At 42.4% G+C, this 27,935-nt stretch overlaps 1 protein-coding gene across 1 annotated transcript; it reads left to right on the plus strand.

Moving 5' to 3' along the window:
- On the plus strand, positions 1 to 27,893 carry POU2AF2 (POU class 2 homeobox associating factor 2). Its single transcript, XM_037065677.1, has 5 exons — positions 1 to 37; positions 1,410 to 1,519; positions 23,827 to 23,869; positions 25,981 to 26,279; positions 27,492 to 27,893. The coding sequence occupies exons 1-5, from the start codon at positions 1 to 3 to the stop codon at positions 27,891 to 27,893; spliced, it is 891 nt and encodes a 296-aa protein (XP_036921572.1).
- The last annotated feature ends 42 nt before the right edge of the window (positions 27,894 to 27,935 follow it).

Consider the following 27,935-nt stretch of genomic DNA (forward strand, 5'->3'; position numbering starts at 1 on the left):
ATGCACAATGCTGAAGTCTGTGCCGCTGAAATTGCTGGTAAGCCAGCAACACCTCAATGAATCAAATCCATCCAACCTTCTACAAAACAACAGTATCGGAATTAGAAAATGTCTTATCATCCCTCTAGTTAACTACTAATCCAGTGCTTAAATATTTTCTGTAATAGTCCAAAAAAGGGGGTCTCCTATCTTTGTTTGATCATCCTTAGTGACAAGAACTCACTATTCCCAAAAGCAGTGTTGACAATTTCAGAATGTTGGGGGAATATTTTCTCTTATCATCTGCTATATCTCTGTAATTTCAGCAGGGTGAAAAGAGGAAACTCTCAGGTTGTTAGAGCTACAACTTGACCTATGTCTGGACTGTAGCTGCTAAGTCTGGTTATTAGTAAGTATGATACCTTAGAAAATAGCTTAGTCCCTGACCTCAGTTTCTTCATCTGTAAAATGAAATAATAGATCGAATGAAGTAATACATATAAACTGTCAAGCACTATAATATGTTCAATAACTACATGTGGTAAGTGCTCAATTACTATTTGTTAAATGAATGAATGACTCTTCCCTTATCCTTGGCCTTCTTTCAAAACAGCAACTCTTCATGTTGAATCACTGTATTTTCAGAAATAAAAAAAATACATACAGAAACAAATAACTGTCTCCTTAAGAACATAATCTTCCCAAAACAGTCCAGCTAACCTGCTCACCCACATCAGGTAGCAACATGATGCGGCAGGAATACCGTCACGCTGTAACCTAAATCATGCAAATCTAACTTTTGCATCATGTGTTAAGAAGCATTATTCCCAGTTATATCCAATCCATGATCGTGCAAGGAAAGCGTAAATTTTAAGTCTTCCTTGAGTAAATCTTGACAAACCAGAGTACAAAGAAGAGGACACTTAGAACAGTTGTTGTGTAGGAGATGGAGTAGTGTTTCTTAATCAGAGCTTGGATGAGTTTCCATTAAGGACCAGGAGATAAGAATACATGATGTTTTTTGAAGCCTCCTCAAATTCAAATCTATTGCCCTGGCCACTCAGATGATTTGAGCATTGTCCCATATACCAAAAGGTTGCGGGTTCAATTCTCAGTCAGGGTACACACCTAGATTACAGGTTTGATGCCCATCGAGGCATGTATGGGAGGCAACTAATCAATGTTTCTCTCTAACATCCATGTTTCTCTCTCTCTGTCTCTCTCTGTCTCTCTCTCTATCTGTCTCTCTCTCTCTCTCTTCCCTGCCCCTCTCTATAAAGCCAATAAAAATATATCTTCAGGTAAGGATAAAAAAATCTATTGCTCTAACAAGAAAATAGCATCACAATTACCAACTCTGAATACCTCCCTCCAGAGGTTAACCTAATCACTCCATCCACATTTGATTGTTACTATTCTATTTTCTTAAGTCCCAGGAGACTACAGCAAACGAGTGTATCAAGGTGTAAGAGTGAAGCACACAGTCAAAGATCTACTGGCAGAAAAACGGTCCAGACAAACGAGTAATCCAAGATTTAATGTAAGTCTTAATTTAATACATTCTGAAGTCTTTGGTGGGGGCGGGGGGGGTAAGTCTTCTATTAGGGTTAGTTATCTCCCCTCTCCCTTTATTTACACACCAGCCTCTCACCTCCTGAGTCTGATATCTAGATCGAAAAGCCTTCCCTCAGCGGCACTTACTGTATAATTACCATTATTAACACTTCGGCACATCTGCCAAGCAACATGTAAGCATTCCAAGAGCCGTACAAACATATTGGCTGATGGACTACAGCTAGCAGCAATGAAAGAAAAATATGTCCTGACTTTTCACATCCCCTCAGTCATGAATTCACAAAGGCTCAGTTGGTGAAAATAAAGCTGACCTTTATCACATCTCACTCTAAACTTGATGAAGACAACTTAGAAGAGTCCTCTCAGTAACATGCAAAGTCCGATTTTAAAATCCAAGTAGGGCTCAGCCATAAGAAAACATGAAATATTGCCATTTGCAACAACATGAATGGACCTTGAGAATATCATGTTAAGCAAAGTAAGTCAGACAGAGGAAGCCAAGAACCCTGAGACTGCACTCATATGTAGGGTGTAAAATGGAAACTCAGAGACAAAGACAACAGTGTGGTGGTTACCAGAGGGAAAGGGAGGTCAATATACGGTCATGGAAGAGGATTTGACGTTAGGTGGTAAGCACACAATGCAAAATACAGATGGTGTATTATAGAATCTACACTTAAGACCTATGTCATTTTATTAACCAATGTCACCCCAATAAATTTAATAAAAATTCAAAAACAAAAGATGAATCTTAGTAAGAGATATCTTAAGTCTAAAGCCTTTACTACCAGATATGTCTTTATAAATAGCTACGCTCTGTGCCTAAAATGTCTAAGTAACGGCATCCAATTCTCTAAAATAAAAATGATCCTAGAATGGAAACATTTGGCTCTGGAGAAGGGTGTATAATCGTTACCCTATTGGGTAAAATAGAACCCCATGAATGGCAGGCACCTGTCAGGCACCGCTGGGTGCAGGACATGAGAGCAGGCAACCAGGGGCAACTGGAGCAACGTGCACAGCAGCCAGCACAAGGGCAGGCACGTGGCGGGCATCGGTCCTCCCATTGTGTCTGCTCTGAATGCCGGCACCACGTCCTGCACTGCTCCAAAACCAAACTTCCAGGACATGTTTTAAATCAGCAACCCCAGCTTCGATTTCCTCCCATCCAAGAACACCTTTGGCTGCATATTTTCTGCCTGCTTTTCTTTTAAACTGCCTCCTCTCTTCTAGTTCAACAGATAGAGCTTAACTGATAAAGAGAAATCTAAAGAAAGCAATGAAAAATTGTCCTTCGGTGAGGGTAAAATATGTATCCATACTAATCTATGAGATGGGGGAAGGGGCTGGGGGGAGAGATTCAGAGTCTACTCTGAATGAATCACAGCTTCGCAGAAGTCATGTGCATTGCTCACCCACAACTGTAGCTAAAACTGTGCAACTAAATGAAAGTTCCAGGCAAACTGTCAATTGGGAAGACAAAAGTCACAATAAGGATAACAGCCTAATCAAGTAGCAAACAGTGTATCTTTCCTATGTGAGTGAGGGTGTAATTCAGTCTCTGGCATTGTTATCAATACCTGTACCCGACAGACTTACATAAAAAGACCAGAAGGTATATGTCCAAATGGTGGATATAAATATATTTTCTTTAAAAATTACTTAACATGACTTCTTGTTCAAGATATGTAATTATCAAATAGTGTGTTTTTTTATGTTTTTGCTTTTTAAAAGATATACCAATATAAAAATAAAAATAAGCCACATATTCTATTTAAAATGCAGATTCCTGGTCCCTGTCTCCCATCTACTAACACAGAGTTATTGGGCTAAAGCCAAGGAATGGTCACTTTTACCAAGCTTGTTGGGTGATTCTTTACACATCACACTTTGAGAACTTTGCCATCAAGCAAAGAGCAAGCATCCAGGACTCACACTGCACTGCACAGTTCTTACCTTCACCCAGATGAAAGCTTGCTGACCCAGTGACATGGAAGGTGTTATAGTGCAAATGATACAAGAACTGCACAATACATAGCCTGTGCCATTAAACACCAGATAACCTGGTAGAAAAGAAAAATACTTATACGCTAAAAAGATACAAGACCATATAGCCAGGCACTAGGCTGAATGCTAAAGACAAAAGACCAGGCCACATGGCCATGTGATATGAAGACTATTGATACTATTTACATAAGGACAACTTAAAGTGTACTTCCTTACATGTATCTCATTTGATAGACACACTAATTCTGTGACATTGATATTGACATGGTTTCCCATCTTATGGATTAAAAAGTTGAGAACAAGAAAAAGGAATTGTTTCCAACTTGCAGTTAGCAAGTAACAGGTTTTCTGACTCCTAATTCCATATTCCTTTTAAAGGGAAAGATCAAGGTGGACTGGAGTAGAAAAGTCTCTCATTTGTGCTGTCATGTCCATTTGAGCTGCTATAACAAAACACCACAGACCGGGTAGCTTATAAACAGCAAACATTCTTCACAGTTCTGGAGCCTGAAAGTCTAAGACCGGACTGCCAGCATGGTCTTGTTCTCGTGAGGTCCTCCTCCGGTTGCACACTTCTTGCTGTATTCTCACAAGGTGCCTACAGGGCTGTCTAGGATCTCTTGTATAAAGGCACTACTCCATTCATGAGGGCTTTGCCTTCATAATCTAATCACCCCCAAAGGAAGGCCCCACCTCCTAATGCCATCTCATTGGGCATTAGGATTTCAGCATACGAATCTGGGGATGACGCAAATACTCAGAACACGGCACATGCCAATAAAGAAAATCAAAATGTATGAAACTATATTATGTAAAAAAAACTTCTTGTCCAAGAAAGTTCAAACCAGCTCTAATTATGACACTTAGTCTTACACATCAAATACATAGGTCAGGACTTCCAGCCAAGATGGAGGCGTAGGTGGAAATACTGTACCTCCTCGCACAACCAAATTTAAGGACAACAAAGATTTAGAAACAAAAACACAACCAGAACAGACAGAAAATTGAACTGTACCGAATTCCAACAACAAGGAACCATTCATCCAGACCAGTAAGAGGGGCAGAGTCTGCGGCCAGCGGAGAGGTGTCCCAGCAGGAAGAGGCGGTGGTTGGCCACCCAGGCACAGGGAGAAAATGAACAAACCCAGTGAGGCACACAAGGTGACAGCAGACAAACATTCACATGCAGATAAACCAGGCAGGTTTAAAAATGGTCAGTGAGACAGACCATGCAACCCAGGGCCCCAGTGACAGCAAATAAAGCCTAAAGGCACCGATTGGAAAAACTTTCGGGGATTGAGGTGCCAGGAGAGGCGCCCAGCCTCACAGGAGAATTTGCTGGGGAAACCAACAGGGTCCTAGAAAGTACACAAGCCCACCCACCCAGGAACCAGCACCAGAAGGGACCAATTTGCTTGTGGGAAGCAGCAGAGGGGACCGAAATCTGAAAGAGAGCCCAACAAGGGCCATTGCTCCCTCTCTGACCCCACCCCCAGTCACAACCTAGCGACTGGATTGACCCACCCTAGTGAACACCTAAGCCTCCGCCCCTCATACATAACAGGTACAAACAGACCAAAACATTGTGGCTCAAGCAGAAGAACAGCTCAAAGCCCCAGAGCCAATACTTCTAAGCAACAAAGAGATAGCCAACCTATTGGATGCACAGTTCAAAATACTGGTGATGAGGATGCTCACAGAACTGGTTGATTTTAGTCACAAATTAGATGAAAAAATTAAGGTCACACTAAGTGAAATGAAAGAAAATGCACAGGGAACTAATAGTGATGGGAACAAAACTGGGACTAAAATCAATGGAGTGGACCAGAAGGAAAGAAGAGCAATCAAACACAAAAGAATGAAGAAGCAAGAATTCAAAAAATGAGGAGAGGCTTAGGAACCTCCAGGATATCTTTAAATGTTCCAACATCCGAATTATAGGGGTACCAGAAGGGGAAGAGGAACAGCCACAAGTGGAAAAGTTATCTGAACAAATAATAAAGGAGAACTTCCCCAGTCTGGCAAAGGAAATAGACTCCCAGGAAGTCCAGGAAGCTCTGAGAGTCCCAAAGAAGTTGGACCCAAGAAGGAACACACCAAGGCACATCATAATTATATTAGCCAAGATTAAAATGAAGGAGAGAATCCTAGAAGCAGCAAGAGATATGGGGACAGTCACTTACAAAGGAGTTCCCATAAGACTGTCAGCTGATTTCTCAAAAGAGACCTTACAGGCTAGAAGGGGTTGGAAAGAAGTATTCTAAGTCATGAAAGGCAAGGCCCCACATCCAAGGTTGCTCTATCCAGAAAAGCTTTCATTTAGAATGGAAGGGCAGATAAAGCACTTCTCAGATAAGGTCGAGTTCAAAGAGTTCATCATCACCAAGCCCTTATTATGTGAAATGTTAAAGGGACTTATCTAAGAAAAAGAAGATAAAAAATATGAACAGTGAAAGGACAGCAAACTCACGATTATTAACAACCACACCTAAAACAAAAGCAAACCAAGAGGACAGCTACATCAGGAGCAGAACCATAGAAATGGAGATCACATGGAGGGTTAGCAACAGGGGAGTGGGAGGAGGAGAAGGGGGGAGAAGGTACAGAGAATAAGTAGCAGAGATGGTAGGGAGAAAATAGACGGGGGTGAGGGCAAGAGTAGTGTGGGAAATGTAGAAGCTAAAGAACTTGTGACACAGGGACATGAACTAAAGTGGGGACTGTGGGAGAAGGTGTGTGCAAGGTAGAGGGGAGTGAAGGGGGGAAATGAAACAACTGTAATGGCATAATCAATAAAATATATTTTTAAAAATGTGTAAGTCATATGAACTTGGCCTTAACCTTGTTTACATACATTACCCAATGTCTCCTTGGTAGTATCTTATTCATATGTCACATCAATAGCCTTTTAAATGTGAGTAATTAAATGCATATAAAGTTGAAATGTGGTTATTTGGACTTTAGGTATCTTAATAAAATGACTTTACTGTCTACCTTTTCATGTTTCATCTTCTCAACTACCATTCTAGAATATCTATATCCCAAGAAAGATATTGTATTAAGAAATCATTCACTCTTGATGGCCAAAGAGCAGGAATTATGGAGAATTACATCACTGGCAGGCATTTGGGAGCTCTAATTGCATGGGTAATAATAAGAGTACCTCTTAATTCTCATACCAATACATGAGGAGACACTGAGTCAATGATTCTTGGATAATTTCAGACAGGGGAGCCAACCTTACACAAGTTCAAAATTTGCTATTGACAAGATAGATTATAGCCAGTGAAAGGCTAACTGGAGGAGATGGGAGATCCTACCATGCAATTTCACCTTACATATTGTGCTAGGCCAAAAATGGACCCCAAAATACCCCAAGTCAAATCTGTGGAGCCTGTGCATGTTGCCTTGCATGGAAAATTGAGTGATTAAGTTAAGGATCTTGAAGGAGCTTCCTTGGATTCGCAATCACATATATCCTTGTAAGGATGAATTTGAAAGAGACACACAAAAGAGGAAGAGACAATGTGATGCCACCTGCCACAAGTCAAGGAATGAGGGCAGCCATCGAAATCCGAAAGACACAAAGAACGAGTTCTCCCCGGAGTCCTACATGCAGCGCAGGCCTGCCAGCACCCTGACTTGGACTTCTGGCCTGTGAAAAAATAAATTTCTGTCTTTTAACCCATTCAGTGTTTGGTAGTTTTTACCAGCAGCCCTAGGAATCTAATGCACATATATTAATGAAACTGTGTCCCCCTGAATAGTAGCCTTTAGGAAGTTCCTATCTATCGTCCAAATTGCTGCTCTGCTCTTTACAGCAACACTATCATAAGTTTCCACAGGCTGTGCAGATCCAACTTTCCGTAGTTTCTCTAAGAGCATCTGTTCGTGACACCACAAAATGTTTTTCACGTCTTTGCGGCAGGAATCAAAGGGGAAAACAATCCCTCCCATCAAAAAAAGACTTTCACCAAAGACTCCATGTAAAACCACTTCTGTAGATTGTAGCCATAATCCTGTGGTTTCACGCTATTATTGTGGATATCTGTTTTTAAAAAGTGGTTTTCCCCATGCTTTCTAAAACTTTTCTGTCATTCCTTACTACTCTACCAAATCTTCTACCAGGATATTTAAAGTGTGAGCCATTCATCCACCTCTAGTACCAAAAAGTATATATAATTAAACTTTTGATGTAGGTGTAGGTTGTGGGGGTTTTTTTCAGTTACACTATTTTAATTGAGTTCCATAAAGGCTAATCATTGAAAAAAATTAATAATGTCACAAAATTCAGTGAACTCTCAGTTATATATAGCAGAGGGGGAAAGAATAACAACAAATAAATACTAAGCCTAATAACCATAATTTTTCATTTTGTTTTGAAATTCAATGAACAATTTGCAGGCTATTGAGCTTTCTAATTAATTTGTTAAGCTATGGTAAAGGTTCATGTAAAGTCATTGAATATACAACAGTTGGTATGAGGGGGAAATACTTTTAAAACTGCTGAATAAAGAATGAAAGTCCGTTTGGAGTTAAAATTGTGTCGTGGAAAAGAGGAACAGTGCAGTTTGAAGGAGATTGAAATGAGCCTGGGAATCAGGATCTTGATGTTCAATCTATTTTGGGAGGTTTGGGGAGTTTTTTTTAGGGGGAGGGGGGTGGTATGGACATGCTAATAGCTGTCCTGCTGTGGTCAGCCATCAAAATGGCTGCTGATGGTGCTGAGTAATAAGGAAATAGCTGTGAAAGTTAGTTTAAGTTAACATTTTACATAAACATGAAGGAAAATAAGTGAAGATTTCTGGTTCTTTAAAAAGTCTGAACTGAGGAAAATATTGAAGCGATGCATCCCAAGTGGGAAATATATTTGGATTATATCAGCCTTGAATTATACATATTACACATATACAAACCAAAATTTAATTGTTTTCACTCAGCATGATTCTTTTATACCAACCCCGAGTATTTGCTTTTCAAATCACAATTACTAACAATTATTTTCTTTTTTCTGTATTTTCCCAAATTTCAACATTTAAATTAGCTGCTAAATTCTCCACATCAAGGACTCATAAGATAAGAACATATTGTTAGCTAGGCATCATGATTAAAATCTTTCCTAAATATTTTTGTAACAGAACCATTGTATGCACAGAAAGAAGTATGATAATAATACATACTGATGGGGAAATGGGGAGAAACAGATGGTCAGTTGGTGCCATAAACTGCATTTATGGCATAGAGTAATTGGAAGTGTTTGATCTTGGTTGGGAAGTGGATAAAGTTGAACTGTGGAGCAGATGTGCACTGTCTAACTCCATGCCTGATGCCTGCCTGCTGTGCTATCAGGACTGCTAATTAGTGATTTGTTTAGTTCAATGTCCAGCTGCTGTTTTATGGTACCAAACGCAGGCCCACTTCAGTCACCACTGCGTGTAAATATTGTGATGTCCGTGTCTATGATTTGCATTTGGATTTCTTGTGAAATATTTTTAAATAATACACAAAATTGGAGACTGTATATTATAGCATCTCAAAGTTTCTTTGATTTCTCTGAAGTTTGGAAAAAGCATCCAAGACATCTCTTCATATCGAAAGAGAAATCGACCCTTCCTAGGTCTGTTTGAACCCCCCTTGTGGCTCTCAGTGGTCTTGGGCAATTCCTGTCTGCTCTTGGAGCTCCTCTCTGAAAGATGAGAGTTAGATTTCTCCCATTTCAGTGCTCAATTTTAGTACCCAAACTTTTAATAGTTTATGCCATTTCTTTATCCTCTTTATTACTGTTACTCATGTTTCACAAGTTCCCATGTCACTGTTTAGGATTTAAAATAGATCCGAGTCTCTGAAAACTAGCTCAGAGCCAAGTTGAAGCACCTTTGAGCTGACACGTGAGACTGCTGTCACCTGGGAACCCACAGCACTTAGGTTGTCTGGAGTTCATCATCCACCACACGGACAGCACGGCCTGGTGAAGAGTTTGGGCTCTGGACCCAGGTGACCTGAATTCAAATCCCAGCTCTGCCATTTGGCAGCTGTGTGATGACTTATTCTTGCTGTCAAAGGAAGCTAATACCTGCCTTGCACAGTGTCATAAGGGTTAGATTTAATATTTGTTAAGGGCTTATCACACAGTATATGCTCAATCAATGCTACTGTTATTAATCACTGACTGCACGCAAGGAACATTAGAATTCAAAGTGATATAAACAACTGATTGACCTGAAGAAATGTACAGTCCAGCTGTGGGAAAAGGAATCCTATGTGAAATAAGTGATTAAATATAAAATGATGGCTTTGCTCCAAGTGTCAAACATGTGATAGTGGCCATCGCTGAATATGTGGGGGATTAGAAGGGGGTGAGTAAAGCATGGACAGGGCAGGTGGCAAAAGACTTCTTCAAGAAAGATGAGCCTTGGGATAAACCTTGAAGGCATAGGATAACTCAAGTGATCAGTGAGGCAGGGTGAAAGTCCCAACAGAAGACAGAGTGGTCTAGCAGAGAGGGGCATCTGTCTGTGATGCACAGCAGGTGGACAATCTGGTGTGCAGGGCACACTGAAAGAGAAGGTTGAGAGGCTCGACCTGGTGCATGACCCTTCAAAATTCAGGGCTAGCCTTGCCTGCTAAGGGCTTCCAGACACTCCCCTCTACTCCCTGAGACTCCAGCATATTTATCTGCTAAAATATTTATGACGTTGCATTATGACTGTTTTCTTAAATCTCTTCTCCAACTGGCTAATGTCTTTCTATTCCAGTCTGTTCCCTGTGGAGTCTCGAGCCAAGGAGGAGTGGCAGTGTGACAGAATGGTTGAGGGCTTGTGTTTAGAAGTCAGACAGACTGACAATCTGACTCCAATATGTGAAAGTGATCTAACATCTCTGGGCCTCAGTTTCTGCCCGTGTAAATGGGGACAGTGATACCACCATAAAGTTGTCATGAAAATGACATTAGATAATGTATATAAAGCCCCTGGTGCAGCTGGCACACAGCATGGTGTAAGTGGTCAAGAGATGGCGGCTCTTACAGTGTTTATAGCACCTGGAACATGGCAGCACCTGATAACATTCCAGTGAAAGTGTGCTGTGCAGAAGTAGATGTTCACAAGACTGTGGACAGCTCTGAATAGCAGCCTTTGCAGTTAGATATCCCGTTTACATTACTATAGATTCTAACATAATATAAAGAAAGCAAACTATTAAAAGGCCATGGGGTGTCTTTTGTGAGTTGGAATTGACTCACTGTGAAGAATGGAACAATAAAGCAGCAGAAGCCACAGTCAGCGGCCTTACTTTTTATTCTGACTCAGAAATGCCACCCTCCTCCGTTCTGAAAATGGCTAGAGCTGAAGCTCCAACTTGGTGCAGTTCATTGATATAAATCCAACTGCTCTCACTTTGCAGGCTTAATGTCCAAAGACTTAACCAGTCTTGGATAACGAACCAAGTATTATACTTCCCAATCATGGGCAACTGCTTTATGAAAACTCCAACTTCAAGTAGTAGACAGGGGGAAATAAAAACTCTAACATTTTAATCAGTTGACTTAAGAAGTAATGTTACTTTTTTAAATCTACATTTCCTCAATTACAAAAAAATGTATAATATTGTGAATGGTACAGATGTCAGGGGACTGGTATTCAGAGTGTTTTCATGTTTCCCCTTCTCCCAGCTGAATACGGCTCTTTCGGATCCTGACTCTATAGTTTTTCCTGATCTTCAGAACATGTTCCATCCACTGGCGCACCAAGCCCCAACTTCCAAGGCCAAGCTAAACACTCTCATTCTTCTAAGAAAGAGAAGTCCCCTTTCCTCTGGCTCCACTGAAGTTTTGCAGACTGAGTTTTCTAGGAAAACAGGGAACAGAAAGATCACATACAGCACAAGAACGATTATGTAGAGTGCAAAGGTCATGACACTCACTTTCATGTCTGGTCAAAAGTCTGCACAGATGGCACAGTTGGGGTGACTTCTGGATCCCCTTCTATCACCTCAGTTCTCTCTGGAGAAATAAGAATTCTTAATAATAATAATAACAACAACAACAGTAATAATAATAGTTATTATTTACTGCTAGGCTCCTACATAGAAACTTTACAATATCTTCAGGTATCCACTTCTAACTATATACCATTTATCAACAAGAAGCCCTACAATGTCAAGGGTGTGGCACTCATCTATTTTTCAGATGTAGAAACTAAGACTCACAGAAAGCAGTGAGGCTTAAATTTGGACTCGGGTTTTTGGACTCCAAGGTCTTTATTTTACCTAATGTACTGCCTTCTTAAATGGACATTTCTGGTCCGAGGAAGGACTAGCTTTGGAACACCCACTTTGCTTAGCTCCTCTTCCCAGTGCTCACCTCACCCTTCATGTTCCACATGTGATGCTCCAGTCGTGACTCTTACTCCTTCTCCACCTCTTGTCTGACTCCTTGTCCGTCCTGCAGCGATTCTGTAGACTGCTCGGATCAAGTTAGAACCAAAGCCTTTCTTTCCTATAATACTCAGATATCTAGGTACAAGAAGTCCTTAATTTCTTTCTAGAACCTACTTCTAGTTCCTTCCCAGAGCCTGCTTCCAGAACACCGCTCCTCTCTATAATCCCCCACCACTCCCTGACCCCTGATCTCTTAGGTTCCACACACTGAACTTAACACAAAGCTCTTTGCTGTTCTCCTACAGACCTCTAGGGCCTACCTCACCAAACTCCTTTGCTGCTGACTTTTTCTTCTTGCCTGAAGTTTACTCTCCTGCTGTGCTTTTTTATGAGGTGTGACTTCTTTCCTGAATATTGCCAAGCTGACCTGAGAGGTAGGTAATCCATGGCTCATGCCTGGGATTGTATGTCGAATGCTACTTCACCCACTTAGAAGGCAGAAATGGTATCAGCTCCCTTTTGGGGTCTGGAAGGGATATCTGAGCCCAAGAAAGCATAGAGCTTACCAGCTTTCACCTGCTGTCTCCAGTGATCCACCTCTTAGATGCTTTCCCAACCTCCACGGTATCCAGTATTCTCTCATAGTCTTACACACCTAACGATCATATGCATATTCTTAATAAATATAGTAGCCACTAGGGAAGGGGAAAGGCAATTTTTTTCATTCTCTTTCCTTATGAGAGTATGAGAAGAGATAGAAAGAGAGGGATCACTAATGGACTCAATTCTTAAGTGCAAAGCTGATTTTTAGTAATCTATACAAAAGATATATGAAGGCCTTGACTAATATAAAAATTTAATTTTAATCAAGATATAACCTCCAAACCCTACTAAAACTTGGACAATGTATATATTGTAGTATTCTAATAGTAGTGCTATACAACAATAAGGCCAAAAGAAGGAAGAAGCAGACTGGAAAGAAACTGATGTAAATATGGAAGCTGATTATCCATGCCTTAAACTTAGGAAGTTGGCCGTGCGTAAGTTCAAGGAAGCAGTCACAGCCATTGCCACCATCACCACATCATCAAATCGAAGAGCAGAGCACGTGGACATGATACTGAGTTCGTGGTTAGCAGGCGTCCCCAGAGCTGAACACCTGTGAGTGCAGCAGAGTCTGTACCACTGCCATCACAGGAAATGTTCACGCTCTCCTCTGAATTCCTAAAACTCACCATGAAAATTATTTGTCATCTCTTCAAGTCTCACAAATTGAACCTATCCTACCACGTGTTCCAGCTTTAGTAAGATTTTCACACTTGTCTGGGCAAGGCAAACAGTCATGGCATGGCCAGTATGTTATCGACTGGTGCGTTATTTCTCTTATATTGTTTTTCTTTTTCTTATACTGTTTTTCTTTTTCAGCAATACCCTTTCTCTTTGTGTTTTCTCATGAAAACTATATATTTTTCTTTAATATGTACATCTCATTTGCCCTTCCTGCTTTTTTTCTGAATTCCCAGCAGAATGATCCCTTTGTCTGTCAGGTTTGCAAGGTTGATAAAGGGAATCAGTGTCTACCTGGTGCACTTTTATGCTCACTCTCATACCACAGCACTTTGCATATTACTTGTTAACATTACCAACTAACCCCCTTCATTAGCCCAGCAAGAATCTAAAACAAAAAAAAAAACACAAATAAAAAAAACCCACAAATGAAACAACCCAAAAATGAAAAGCTTTTTCTGAGTAGGCAATGCCTTGTAAACTCAAAATGTGAATGTTTGAATGCAGACATACAAATGATAACATTTGAATGAATGTTTTATCAGAGGCTTTCAAAATGACCCATTGTCTGACTTTAATTAGCCCACTGTCCCGCCCTGTTTAGATAACTGAACCACATTTCCAGGGCTTTTGTGTTCCTCACCCAACCACCTGCTCCTTCACAATTGCAAAATTTTTTTAAAATAATAATAATAAAAGTGAGCTTTTTGCAAACATCTTATTTTTTCAGCTGTTCTATTAGTTCTGCCATTTTTTAAATGTTATGAAATTTAAAATATTGCCTGATGTTGAATTCTTTCACATCCCTTGCAGAAATGATCAGGTTTGCAGCACAAGAGCCGTGGCAAGCGGTCTGGCAGGGCTGGATTCCTGCAGCTTCTGCCCTGGCCCAAGGCTGCCAGACCACTTATCAGCGTGCATCCCCAGGGCTCCTGCCTTCTAACTTAGCTGCATAAATACAAAAAGCATTCCAAAGGCACAGAAACACCCAAGGGTAAAAAAAAAAAGTGTTTCACTTTGTAACTTAGGCAACAGAAATCACTTCCTTACAGAGACAGCCAGGGCATAATTTTATGCCAAGCAGGAGAGTTATAACAGTAAAATTTCAAGAAACTGTCAGAGTTGGAATTCCATAACTGTGTTAGCTTTCTGAGGGATATAAAACAGTCCATATACCAAAAATAAACTGACAAAATAGAAACAGACATGGAACAGAACAGACTGTCATCTGTCAGAGGAGAGAGGGGAGGGGGAAACTGATGAAAGAAGGTGAAGGGATTGGATAAAGAACATAAATGCATGACCCACGGACATGGACAACGGTGTGGTGCTGGCCAGAGGGCAGGGTGAATGGGAACTGTGTGGAGGAAAGCAAAGTGGGGGTGGGGAGAATGGGGACATCTGTAATAATGTCAACAATAAAAATAAAGTAAAAATAAATAGGAATAAATGTCATATTTACAATAAATATTAAATAAATAAATAAATAGTTCATATAGCAGACATGTAAGACACTTAGAACCTTCATTTTGCTAACAACTAGAGGAGAGTACAGAGAAACAAGTGGTGATGGAAGGAGGCCTGACTTGGGGTGGTGAGCACACAACGCAGTGCACAGATGCCATGCTGCAGAATTGTGCACCTGAAACCTAGGTAACTTTGTTTGCCAGTGTTACCCCAATAAATTTGATAAAAAGGAAAAGAAGAGATTTTAGATTTACAATAAGGATGTAAGACCTTAATTTTACTTTTTAAGTTTTTATTAGCTAGTTGTTTTAATTACAAAGATAATACATGGTAAAATTTCAAACAGAATAAAAGAGTATGAAGTAAAAAATAGAAGTCTACTGATCCTCATGCCCCCCTACCTCTCCCCTCCTACTTTCCAGGGCTCACCACACTGAGTTTCATGTAGTTTTCCAGAGCTTTGCTGTTATTATATTATGAAGAAATAAAGTTGCTGTATCATCAAGTTGATGAAGATCAAAATCAATGTTAGATATTTACATGCACTTACAAAATGCATAAATTAATGTTTCACAGTAAATTCCCTTCCCCCAAATAGAATTTAACTGTGCCTTTTAGTCTTCATTTTACTTCCCTACATTTGAAGTCCTTAAGCAAATCGCTTACCACCCACCTCACCGACCATTCCTGACCTACCATTTTCAGCACCAGATTAAAGCACTTAGAATGCTGCTTCCACCTCATCTGTGTTGCTAAGAATGTCCAAAGGACCATTGCCTGCTACCAGACAAAGACAGAGTTCCTTAGCAGGTCTCCAGAAAGTCCCCTCTGAGGACTGGCTCCTACACCCTCCTCCTGCTGCTCTTCAGCTTCTCTGTCCGACCCTTCCCGTGTCTGTGACATGCTATCTGCTCATTCTAGCCTTGCTCTGGACCCCAACCACAATGCTGCCCATCCTATCTGCTTACTCATTTTCTTTCACCCTTCAACACTAGGCTCACATATCATCTACAGCATGATGTGTGCAGTCACCTTCCCTTAATACAGCAACCCACCACCCTCCGTTCCCTCATTCTTACCGCCCCTCCAGCCCCCAACCTGCACCCGCACTAGATCATGGTTGTAACACATCTAGATCGGGACCCAGCCTACGCCCTTTACTAGTTTTGTGATTTTGGACAAGTCCTTTATAACGCTTACTAGCTTTCCAATATAAACCCAGAGGTAATAGCTTATAACAATCTACTTCCACCCTGGTATATAGTGGGCACATAATACATTTTTATTTAATCAATTAAGTAGAGCTGCTCCTGACAAACCAACTTGCTGTGATTCCCTAAAGAATAAGAGGTGGGTATGCTTTCCCACCTCTGTGCTTCGTTCACAAAATTCCTTGCACCTGAGAGCTTTCTTTCTCCTTCCCGCATCCTCTCATCTTTCAGTGCTCAAATCCTTAGCAAATCGATTGCTCCCGTTTCTTACTTCTGGAGTATGTAGAGCGTGGACCACGCACCTGAAACTAGAAGCATGCTGTTTTGTTCCATGATCTACTTTTTCCTGGGTATATCTGTGTCGGTTATTTAAGAATTCACTGGAACCTTAGTAATTAATAATAATGATTATGATTTCTTACAATTCTGTGGGGTGGCTAAAAGTTTCTCTGAAGGTTTCCCCAGGGCTCACCCACGCACTTGCACTTAGCTAAAGGCCAAGACAGCTGCAGGTGGCTCTCGACTGGTGCCAGCTGTCAGCAGGAGTCCCTGGATTCGCTTCCACACTGTCACTCATCATCCAGGACTTCCTCAAAAGGAAGTTGTAAGGCAACATTCAATGCAAGGAAAGGTAAAAGCTACAAATCCTCTTGAAGCCTAGACTCTAAAACTCACCCAACATCACCTCAGTCACATTGTATCAGTCAGAGAAAGTCTTACAACCAACCCAGAGTCACAGCAGGTTGGGGGGGCGGGGAGTGGGCGAGGAATAGACTCCACGGCTTGATGGGAGTAGCTACAACGAAATTGTGGCCATATTTAACCTATTATAAATGGCCTGTGTCCCTGAGCACATCCCAGTCGAAGCTGTTTGGTTGTAGTTTTTCCTAGCGTCTGCAACATTCAGGACTATGCCTTGTACATTGAGGGTGCCCAGTCCGTACCTGTGGTTTGATGGAAAGGCTAGGGCGGACAACCTGCATGTTATGTCACTGAGAATCTGAGGGGCCAGTCAGAGAAGTCGGGTTTAAGTCCTAGTTTTATAGTTTACTAGATGGACGATTTGAGACACATTACTTAACTTCTCTATGCTTCCATACTTTGTAAACCTGAGATGATAATAACTGGTTTATAATGAGATAACATTATGTAAAAAATTGGTGAATGCTAGATCCTTATAACTCTAGTTCCTATGCATTATAGAGTCTTTTCTTAATTCATGATTAAATTACTACATAACTCAGCCAAGTGATCCAAAAATCAAAATCTGTTTCAGACTTTACAAAACAGGAAGATTTATAAGAGCAGCTTTGGTACAGTTTAGTCACTGTATGAGGTTTCACACCAAGTAGGACGGCCCCGGTTCTGCCACTGCCTAGTCACAATACGGAGTTCTCTGCCCATTTTCTTCTGGAGGGAGAGGGCATTTCAGCCTAACTGGGTACCTGTGTAAAGGCTGTCCTAAGCCCGGCATTAACTTTCCACTCGTTTCGAAGTTGGAGGAAAATCCTATGACCTAGGGTGGCTCTAAATCCAGGCATGAAATGCGGCTTTAGAATGTTTGGCATAACAGCATCAGCCCCAACTCTCTTCCAACCACAGATCTAACGGTGACAAGAAATTAAATGTAAAAAATACTGTGAATTCCTTGAAGAGGGACCCCAGGTATTCACAAGTGGCTACGATTATTAGTATTTAAGCATTCATAACAGTATATGTAAACAGATACTTTTAAACTATATTATCAGAATTTTAAAAATATATTATTCAGCAGTGTGAAAAGTCTTATGCTAATTAGAGATCTTTCCTGGGTACATTTCAATATGTTCCTTCATCTACGTTGGCACCTAAAATTATTATAGGGTCATAAAAATGACTATAAATGGTCTCAAAGGGACCTCTTATCACTTTACTACCTTGGTGACCTATTAGTTCAGATTAACTCATTTCCACGGAAGGGCTTTGGGGGCAGCTGTGAGGCTGCTGGGGTAGCTACAGGAAGTTGCAGACTGGCAAATTTCATTCAAATATAAACCTCTTAATTTGGGTACCTGGCATGGCAAGATCCTGTTGTTTGGAGTATGCAAAACAAAAATTATATACCATCTCGCTTAGTCAAAAGTTATGGGCTCTTCGATATTAATACTATTTCTGGAGGATTCATGTGATGAGAGGCATCTGTGGGAGTGTTCGGTCTCGAACCAGGAAGAAAGGAGTGCGAGCTCTCACTCCGCAGGAGCAAGGACCGAGCGGGCTCACTCACGCTGAAGCCTCACGTCTGAGGCTGCTCGCCCTCAGCTCTAACTCGCGGGGAGGGGAGGGCAGTACAAGTCAGCTCTGAACTCCGCCCAGTGAAACCGTCCCAGTCCCAGCGTGGGCCCTTCAGAACTCTTCTGCGTCCTGTGACATGAACTGCAGTGATGCCTTTTCACTGCCCTTTACATTTGTCCCTCTAAGTATCTCCCAGACGGCCACAGAGAGGACAGCACTAATTATAGCTATAAAATAACTAATTTTATGGAAATGTGGCTGTCACAGGAATTTGTAAAATTTCTCATCCATCAACCTGTATACTTAAAATCTGTGCATTTGATTATAGGTAAATTATACCTCACTAAATCTGATCCTCCAAAAATAGAATATTCACTCCTTTGTTGAAAGACTAAGAAACTGATTGCTAGATAGATATCAGACAAGGATATATAAATCCTACTCAGTCATTTTTGTGAGCTTTTAGATAATTACGTTATCCTCCTTGGATATCTCTAAGTATCCTCCGGACTAAAAGAATTAACTAAGATGCTTTTCTATTTTAATTTTTGAGTTATTAAAATGCTTACAAGGCAAAAGGCCCTTACTGGCTCCTGCCGCCACCACCATCTGCCAGGGAGCTCAGGTCACTCCCTTCTGGGGTTGTCATGATTACTCAGTGAAATAATGTGTGTAACATTTGTGGCCATGTGTTTAATAGTGTGTTTACAAAATTACTATAACTATGTGCTTCTGATTACTTCTATTATAATTTAAATCTCTGGTGGAAAATCTTGGAAACCATGAAAAAATAAAAGCTTTTGTTCTGTGTAAAAATCAGAAAGCTATCTATAGCTGGTTTCTGTATTTAGGGATTTCATTCTGTGTCAGGCAGACGAGAAGTTCTTGGGTGGGGAGAACTCACCCATGACAAACTGCATGAAACACATTTACTGAGTTGCTGAGCTAGCAGGAAGTAAGGAAGACCTCCAAAACTGGGTCTGCAGATAGGTAGAGTTGACATGAGAGGTTGGAGGAAGATTTGGGCAGAAATTAAGACATTGAATGATGAGAAAATGATCACACCAAAAGGCAGGTGCCCCCCGAGGACAGGTATCCAAATTAGCCTTACATATAAAGACTGGTCTCCAAGCTGCTGCCAAGTGTGAAGAGCTGAACCTGGGAGTCCGGGATTTCTTTGGGAAGCCTGGAAGGAAGCTGGCTCCCAAGAAATGCAAACATAAAAATCTTTTGGAGAACAGTAACCTCAGCTTAGGACCCCAGATTTTCCCCAGGTTAAGATTGACCAGATATGAGTTTCGATCAAAGGTCACCAAATGCTCAACAAAATACAGCATCAAGAATGAGAGTCAGCATGAACAGTAAACAATACATTTAAATTCCAAGAGCTTTCAGATATTAGAATTACCAACAACTTAATAATGAACACTCAACAAAACACTCAAAAATTACCAAGCATATTTTTTAAATCAAATGGAATTTGTAGACATGGAAAAAATGTAATCATTACATTTTTAAATACTTTAAAAGTATTTTGAATACTTTTAAAAACTCAGTGTATGAGTTAAACAGCAAGCTACAATTGAAGAAAGAATAACTGAAATGGATACAGGTTTGAAGAAATCTATATTAATCTATATCAAAATATAAAACAGAGAATCATGAATGTAGGAAAACAAAGGAGAGGTTAAGGGATATGGAGGATAAAAGTAAGGGCATTAACACTCATCTTAAACAGAGTCCCAGAAGGAGAGAGAAGGGATAATACAGACAAGGCAAACTTTAAAGAGAGGATGGGCAAAACTTTTCCAAAACTTAGGAAACACATAGTCCTACGTCCTCGGACATAGGAAGCACATCCTATAACAAGCAGAATAAAATTTTTAAATCTACCTCTAGATAAAACAAAGTCAACTTGAAAAATCTTGAAGACAAAGGGAGTACATTGAAATGCACTCAAAAAGAAAAGAAAGATTGTCACAAAGAATGAATGCGAGCTTGGTAGCAAACTTCCCAATATCTGCCAATCATGGAAGCCAATCATGGAATGATATCTTGAAAGTGCTGATAGCAGAATAACTACAAAGTTACCATTGTGAACCCAGCAACATTATGTTTCAAATACAAGGGCAAAAGAAATGATATTTGCAGATAAATAAAACTGAAACACTTTACACCAATACCACCTTCATAAAAGGAATGTTCTAAAGTTTTACTTTAGACCAGTAATTTTCACCTGGTGTGCCACAAGAAGTTTTAAAACATGTTACACCTATCTATTTAGTCAGGGCACTGACCGCTCTTCCCCTAGATTGTCAAGTAAAAGACATGACAACAGCCAACACATCAATAGTTGTTTGGTGTGAATGAATCAAAATTGAATGTATTTTTGTCAGATCAGCAAAAAACATGCATATTTTGGTATGCCGCAGAACTTTAGTCATTACTTTATGTGTGCCATGAGACAAAAAAAGGCTGAAAACTGCTGTTTTAGAAGGATGGAAAAGTGAATCTAAGGGGAAAGTCTAGAAGAGGAGCAAGCAAAGAAAACTATGAATATGGAAGTAAATCTAATGCAGGTTTACCTAATAGAATGATGATAACTATGAGGTCTGATTTGTGCAAGTTAATAGAAAGAAACCAGCTGACATGGAAGAAAACGTGCACATATAAATGGGAAGAGCACTAACAAGAGTGAGTACTCTAAGAACCGTGTCCATCGGTGAGAGCTTTGAGAGAGTCTTTGCAGTTTTTGTTAAGTACACAAGGTAAAATTTTATGGGCAACTGTAATGGGAATGAAAACAGCTCAATTTTCACAGCAGGTGGAGGGCAAAGTTAGGCAGGAGAAATGAACACGGGTTTCTTTTGATTGTGTAATGAGTAAAATCAACCACAAGGGTGACTGTGAAAACTGTGTAGACTCTTAAGGTTTTAAAATTGGGTTGTGCAGGATACAGGGCTGGGAATTCCACAGTAATAGTTCAATTGGACATATTTTGAAAAAAAGAAGAAAAGTGAGTGTAAGAAGATTCTGGGGGTCGCGACAGCTGTGCCACTGGCGAACAAATGGCTGAAGATGCTGAGGGGACAATAGGCACTTACATTCGCCTAATTGGGCATGGGTAGGGGGTCTCACCGAGGCCTGGCCCCTGGCCCCAGCCTTGGCCAGAGCAACTTACCGCAAGCAGGCAAGAGAAGGGCAATGGGACGTCACCCCAGGCAGCACCAGGACAGCTGCCAGCCTGCCACACCCTACTTACCTGCGGAAGGAGGATGAGAAAGAAGAAGCCAGAGCACACAGGCCTTGGCACAGTCCTTCAGTGAAATAGCCAGCCAGGCAGAGACAGAAATTGGAAGGAAGTGCTGGACAAGGCGGGGAAATGTGCTTCCAGAATGAACCGCTGCCTCTTTTCCTCCCCAGACAAAGCACCTGATCTGCACTCCCCTCTGACCCCACAGAGTTCCCTTCTGCCACTGAAAAGTGTTAACTTATTAAGCACGAAAACACATAAATTAGAATTCATTTAGAGAAATATACCATATATTTGAAGGAACATTAAATATTAGGCTGCTTCTTAGTGGTTGGAGGCCATCTTGCCTGGAGAAGGGAGAATTCCAGGTTGGTGATGCTTGTGTCCCTGCAGGATTCTTGTGTTAAAGATCTAAGAGCCAACGTGATGGCGTCTGGAGATGGGGCCTGTGGGAGGTAATTGGATCGTGAAAGTGGAGCCCTTGTGAACGGGATGAGTGTTCTTATAAGAAGACACACACGAGAAAGATGACCTCTCTTCCAAGGCAAGAGGACACAGGGAGCAGCCAACCGTCTCAGGAAGGGAGCCCTCCCCAAGAATCCAACCGTCCCGGCTCTCTGGTCACCAACTTCCAGCCTTGGTGTCCATTCTTTACAGTTACCCATAAAATTTCACCTTGCATAAAAACAAAGACTAAAAACAGCACCTTAAACCTCTCACTGACAGATCTACAACTTCCAGCCTCGGGAAGTGAGAGAAAGGTTCGCTGCTGTTGAGAAATGCTAAGCCACCCAGTCCACAGCTTTCTATAACCGCCAAACTGATTAAGACAGCTAGGTAGTGATGGGTTGTCTTCAAATATTTGAAGGGCCAAATGGGGTTAATCTTATTTTGTCCGTATGGACAAAGAGATTAGAGTGAATAATGTAACTCTTCTCAGCCTACTTTGTAAGAGTCAGAGGTCTCCAAGGAAGAAATGGGCTTTCTCGGGGAGTGCTGATTTCTTTATCACTAGAGGCTAAGTGCACCCAGCGTGGAGTGCACTTGGGTTGGTTGAGACCCTCTATAAGAATCTCTTCCGCACTGGAGAGTCTATAGAACCACGAGGGTTGTGGTTTGAGCTAAGAGCTCAGATCCACAGAACTGGAACTGGATATTGAGGAACTGGATAACTTTTTAAACAGCTACATTTCCCACTTCACTTTGTTCCTGAGCATCTTGAAGCCAGATTTGCATTTGTATATTTTAAGGCTCTACACACCTGGATACGCTTCCCTTCAGAGGTTAGCTTGGGTATCACTTCCTCACCCCACCCCAATACCTGCTCAAGTGCCCCCCTCCCCACATCTGCCCAAGACCATGCCACTTCTCACGCTGTAGTCAACTGTGTATTTCATCGTCAACCACTCTCTGTGCCAGTTTCCTAGGGCCGAAGTAACAAATCTACAGATGGGATGTCTTGGAACAACAGGAACTTATTGTCTCACAGATCTGGGGACTGGAAATCCAAAATCAAGGTGTCAGCAGAGCCAGGCTTCCTTCGGGGGAGGCCTCCTTCTTTTCCTCTTCCTTACTTCCGGTAGTCGCTGGCAGTCCTTGGTGTTCCTGAGCTTGAGGTTGTAGCACTCACAGTTCTGCCTCTATCTTCACACGGCCTTCTCCTCTCCATGCCTCTGTCTCCTCTTCGTCTCTGAACACCAGCCATGTTGCACTTAGGGCCCACCCTAATCCAGCATGACTTCGTCTTCATTTAACTAGTACATCCTCAAAGTTTCTATTTCCAAACCAGGTCACGTCCACAGGTACTGAAGGTTAAGAAGGACTTTGGCATATCTTCTGGGGTAGTTAATTCAACTGACAACATCCCCAGCCTCCCATGCTCACCAGACTGTGGCTTTGAGGACTATATGCTCATTCCACATATTTTTATTGTGTTTACTAGGAACCACACTCTGGTTTGGTCACTGAACACAAGTCACAGATGAGGTTCCAACCCTTACTGGCATTTTAGTTCTATATGGAGGTGGGTAGTAAAAAAACGGCCGTTCAATGTTGAAGCCAAGTGCCAAGAACTGTAGACAGACAGACAGACACTTAATATACATGTATTGAAAGGCATCCATGTGAACAGTGAAAAACAAAGAATTAATTATTCCATTCCATCTAGCCAGTGCTTTATGGCATGTTTACTAGAATATAATACTCTGGGTTCTCTTTCTCCCTTGTGAAACTTTTCTCCAGGACTTGCATTCTTACTCTCAACTGACTCCCACCACTCTAACCATCCAAATAACCTTTTTTTTTTAAGTACCAGGAAGTAAATCTTGTAAAATATATTCCCGATTTTTTAATCCAAATGTGCAACTAATGAAGGGAACACTCACTGTCTTTGCCTTCCAGGGCAGCGCCGGCTCCCCTCCCTCTCCGTTCGTCCAGATGCCAGGTGAGCTCAGCGAGCCGTCCGCGCACGCCGTCCGCGCACGCCATGTCGAGGATAAACAAGGCGTTTGGGCTTCCGTCCTCTGTAGCTAGCTGTCTTACAGCACATTGCAAATGTTGCTCCTTTAATTCAGTGATTCTCAAATTTAGGATTCATTCTGTTTTGAAGGCAGCCTTTTGACCACTTGCCTAGCAGAAGTTTATTGGGCCAAAGCAACGAATGGCATTTAGACCCTTGATACAATTTCAAAACGTCTAAAATTCTGGGACCACGGTCGGGTGGATTATGCACCTGCTTTAGTACACAGACAGAGACCTGTGGGCAGATGAGGAACCTGTCATTTAATGAGCACTCTCTCAAAGCGCCAGGCACTGAGCTAAGTGTCTTGTATTCACTTCAATATGTATGTCTTACTACACGGTCCTACAGGGACAAAAGGGGACATTCTTGATAACAGAGTTAGGCACTCTCATATGTGCACACACACGTCCCTTCCAGACCCCAAACTCAGAAGGGGCACAGCCTCTCCCAGTAATTTTAGCAACCATCAGAGGGGGGTAAGGGAAAGGAGTAAGAGCAGTAGGAGAACTGCGTGCTTGGGCGTCTCTACCTTGTTTCCCATCACATTTACTGTCACTGGATTCTGTTCCCTTTTACGGGAAACATTTCTGTAGCTTCTCTCACCATCTACAATGATTCTTTTTCTCTTTAAGTAGAAAGAAATGATATACTTATAAGAGCAGAGCATTTTCTGCATGCTTATTTTTATTTGGAGATTGGAAACACAGACATAAGCTCTGGGAGCCTTGTTCATGTAGTCTCAATTCTGTTCACAGTCTTATCCACTCCTGTGGATGTAGATTTGTGGGGTGAAACAGAACAGTATACATTGATATTAATATTCATTTGCTCCAATTTTTTTCTAGGGAAATATGCTTACAATAAAACCCCTAATGGCAGCTTTCAAATTCATGAGCAGATTAGAAGTTTGGGGTTGTAACTTTTAAGATGAAAGTAGAGTCTATAGAATTGTACTGAAAGTTTTGACAAGGGCTTTTGATTTCTTCTGGATGAACAGTCCACTGTGGTTGAGAGAGATAAGAAAGTCAAGCATCTGCATCTTCCTCCCAGTGTAGACCTTCTGTGGCCTGGAGGTGGGGGCCTTAGCTAATGAGACCACACCCACCACCAGCTGGAAACTGTTTTCCTGGCTTTGACTCCATGCCCCTGAACATGTTCTAGACGATGTGTTTCCTGCTACAACTCAACTACACGCTCAGAAAGTTTTTAGCAAACACATCTTTTCCCTTCTGAATCCATTTCACTCGCTTTACCTTAAATACGACTTTTCTCAGTTTCAGCTTCTTCCTGTTTTCTCCATGGGAGAAACTTTCTGTGCCAGGCTTTGTCTTCCCAAACTTGCAGTGCCCGCACTATGGCCACAAGAGGGCAGCAAATGACACGAGACCAGTCAGCCAGGAACTATTTTCTGTGGTCCTTCCGCTAACTTGGCTGCACAGAAGCCCTATCAATTCCAAAGCAAGCAAGCCATGCCTCCCAGGTGCCAGATGTGATGTTAGAAGTCAGTCAGTATACAGAAGATTAGAAGAATACCACCTGACTCCGGAATTGGGGTGAGATTATAGTATCACCTTATCTAGAGATACTGAATCTCGGATAATATGCCCAGAAGTAGCCTCTTATTAATGGTCCTCGGTACTCCAGAACAGAACTCAGAGGCAGTGGGAAAGATGCTTCATTGGGTAACATGTAAATGCCGGCTTCCTTATCTCTTTAAGCCCAACCCCTCCCTAGCACGGGTGCCTGACACAGAGAAGGTGCACAGTGAATGTGTGCTGAGTGAGCGAACTACTGAACAGTTATTGCACCACCCAAAATGAAATCATCCCCAAAGGCAGAGTGAACTTGAATCATAAAGCGATAACGCAGCAGTATTCAACACTTTCAAGGCATTTATCTGCTTAAATGCTAGCCTTGATGTGACGCATGTGTTAGGAACATCATTTCATAGACGGGGGGACTCAGTTGCAACAGAGATCCCTTGACTTTCCCAAGAGGGAAAATTTGCCTGTTTGTTTTTCATCTGGCAACAGGTTCACCGGTCATGTCAGGTTACTATGGTGTCAGAAGATCTTTCCTCTCTGACTCGGACTTCCACAACACCAAACAATTTGGGAACGACCTCGGCACCTCCAGCGTGGCGAAGCCCTTCCCCTGCGAATCCTCCACGGGGCAGAGCCACCCCACCCTCCTGGATTCTTACTTCCCGGAGCCCTACGGGGACCACCGCCCGCAGGCCCTGACGCCCAGCACGGGCCCTCTGTTGGGCGCCTCGCCTCTGCCGCCACTGCTGCCGCCCCCGTTCCCCAGCGACCCCACACACTTTATGCTGGTGAGTGTGTGTATATATTCCACGGTTAGGGAGTCACTAAAATGAGGGCTCAGGCGGTCCCACCAGCCCAAGCGCTTGGCAACCAGGCTGAAGTCAGGCCTGGCTGGCCCTGGACACCCCTGAGGCTGCTCTACATCTGCCCTGGAGACGCCAGGACAGCCAGGACACTCTCCGGGGGAGCCTCCTTCTCTCAGAGATCTGCGCCACCCACGGGCAGCAGCAGGAGGGTTAATCCAGGGGCTCGGGCGGGGATGACTAACAAGGCCCCATTCATAGCCATTGGGTTAATGCCCTGCTGGTTTGACCAAATGGTCTCCCCCCATTCCTCCAGCGCAAGGGAAGAGCCCTGAAGTTGAATCTCAGACAAGGTTAGACTGCAATCCCCCTCTGCTCCCCACAGCACTCCTACCCTAATAGAACCTCGTTCATCCTCAGTCCTTCCTAAGAGCCGTCCATAAAGATCTGAAGAACACTAACATCCTCCTTGAAGAAAACTGGAAAGCCTTCAACCACATGCAATGAATCTCTCTAAAGATGGAATTTTAGACAAAAGGAGGGTGCAGAGGCAAGGTGGGGTTAACATTACTGAGTACCTATTCCAGTCAGGAGCTTCTATGTGTCTTTGGTCACTTACTTCTTGCAACTTCCCAGGATACCATTACTAAAGCCTCATTGTACTGTAAACCAAGTGAAGTGCTCAATTGGGAATCTAGTAGGTGTCACAGCCATGAGTAGAACCCCAAATCTTGCCAGCTTCAAGCCAATGAGATTCCCACAGCTTTGGTCACCAGATGAGATGGTTTTCCCAGCCCACTCCAATGCCCACTCCCTCCAGGGGCCTCTGGCCTGTTCCTCACTGTGAAAAGGGCATTCCAGGACACCAAGTATTGTGAAGTTCAAAAAGAATGCAAGACACGGTGCACTGTAAATGTCAAAATGCTATATAAATGTTTATTGTTTATTTTATTATTCTCACATTTCACTCACTTAATGTTTCTGGGGAAAGGAAGTGCGAGCTTCCTTTCAATACATACAGAGAAGCTAATTCTGGAGTAAGAAGGGGGCTAACACCTTCACTGCTGGTGTCAGTCACCAGAGGGGAAAGCTGCCTGGTGCGGAGGCCTCAGTCCAGCAGCACCCCATGGGGGGGAATCTGTCCACACCAGAGTATCTTCTCTTGACTAACCCCAGTAACCTTTCCATTCTCCTCAGAGAGACTCCTGGGAGCAGACAGTGCCGGACAGCCTCAGCCAGCTGGACCCTGTGCCCACGGATGCCCTGCAGACCTTGCCACCCAACATGAGTTGCCTCTCCCAGCTGGAGTCGGGCAGCACCCCCCAGCACAGGAACTCGAGCTGGGGGGGCCCCATGGCTGGGGCTCAGCCCTACTCGTTGCATGCGCTGGAGGATCTGTGTCACACACCCGGGTGCCCTGCCCCGCCCCCATACTCCTTCGCCCCTTTCACAGCAGTGTCCAATGACCTACCACCCAAGGCAGTGCCCCTGGCCCCTGATGAGGGGGCAGACGCCTCTGCCCCTCAGGACCCTTCACCATGGACCAAAGAAGATGGGAACATGGTGTGGGGGTCGTACGAATGCCGCAGAGCTTACTGACGCAAAGAACTTCTTCACTTGTATTTTATAACTTGGGTTCTA

Source organism: Sturnira hondurensis, unplaced genomic scaffold (genome assembly GCF_014824575.4).
Source record: "Sturnira hondurensis isolate 20B ecotype Veracruz unplaced genomic scaffold, ASM1482457v3 Scaffold0015793, whole genome shotgun sequence".
NCBI classification, from domain to species: Eukaryota; Metazoa; Chordata; class Mammalia; order Chiroptera; family Phyllostomidae; genus Sturnira; species Sturnira hondurensis.

What these genes read in the sequence shown, in the direction of transcription:
- POU2AF2 (XM_037065677.1), top strand. Translation starts at nt 1, where the DNA reads ATGCACAATGCTGAAGTCTGTGCCGCTGAAATTGCTG. An exon ending in CTGTGCCGCTGAAATTGCTG is followed by an intron (nt 38 to 1,409) that starts GTAAGCCAGCAA and finishes TATTTTCTTAAG; the next exon opens with TCCCAGGAGACTACAGCAAA. An exon ending in TCCGTTCGTCCAGATGCCAG is followed by an intron (nt 23,870 to 25,980) that starts GTGAGCTCAGCG and finishes ATCTGGCAACAG; the next exon opens with GTTCACCGGTCATGTCAGGT.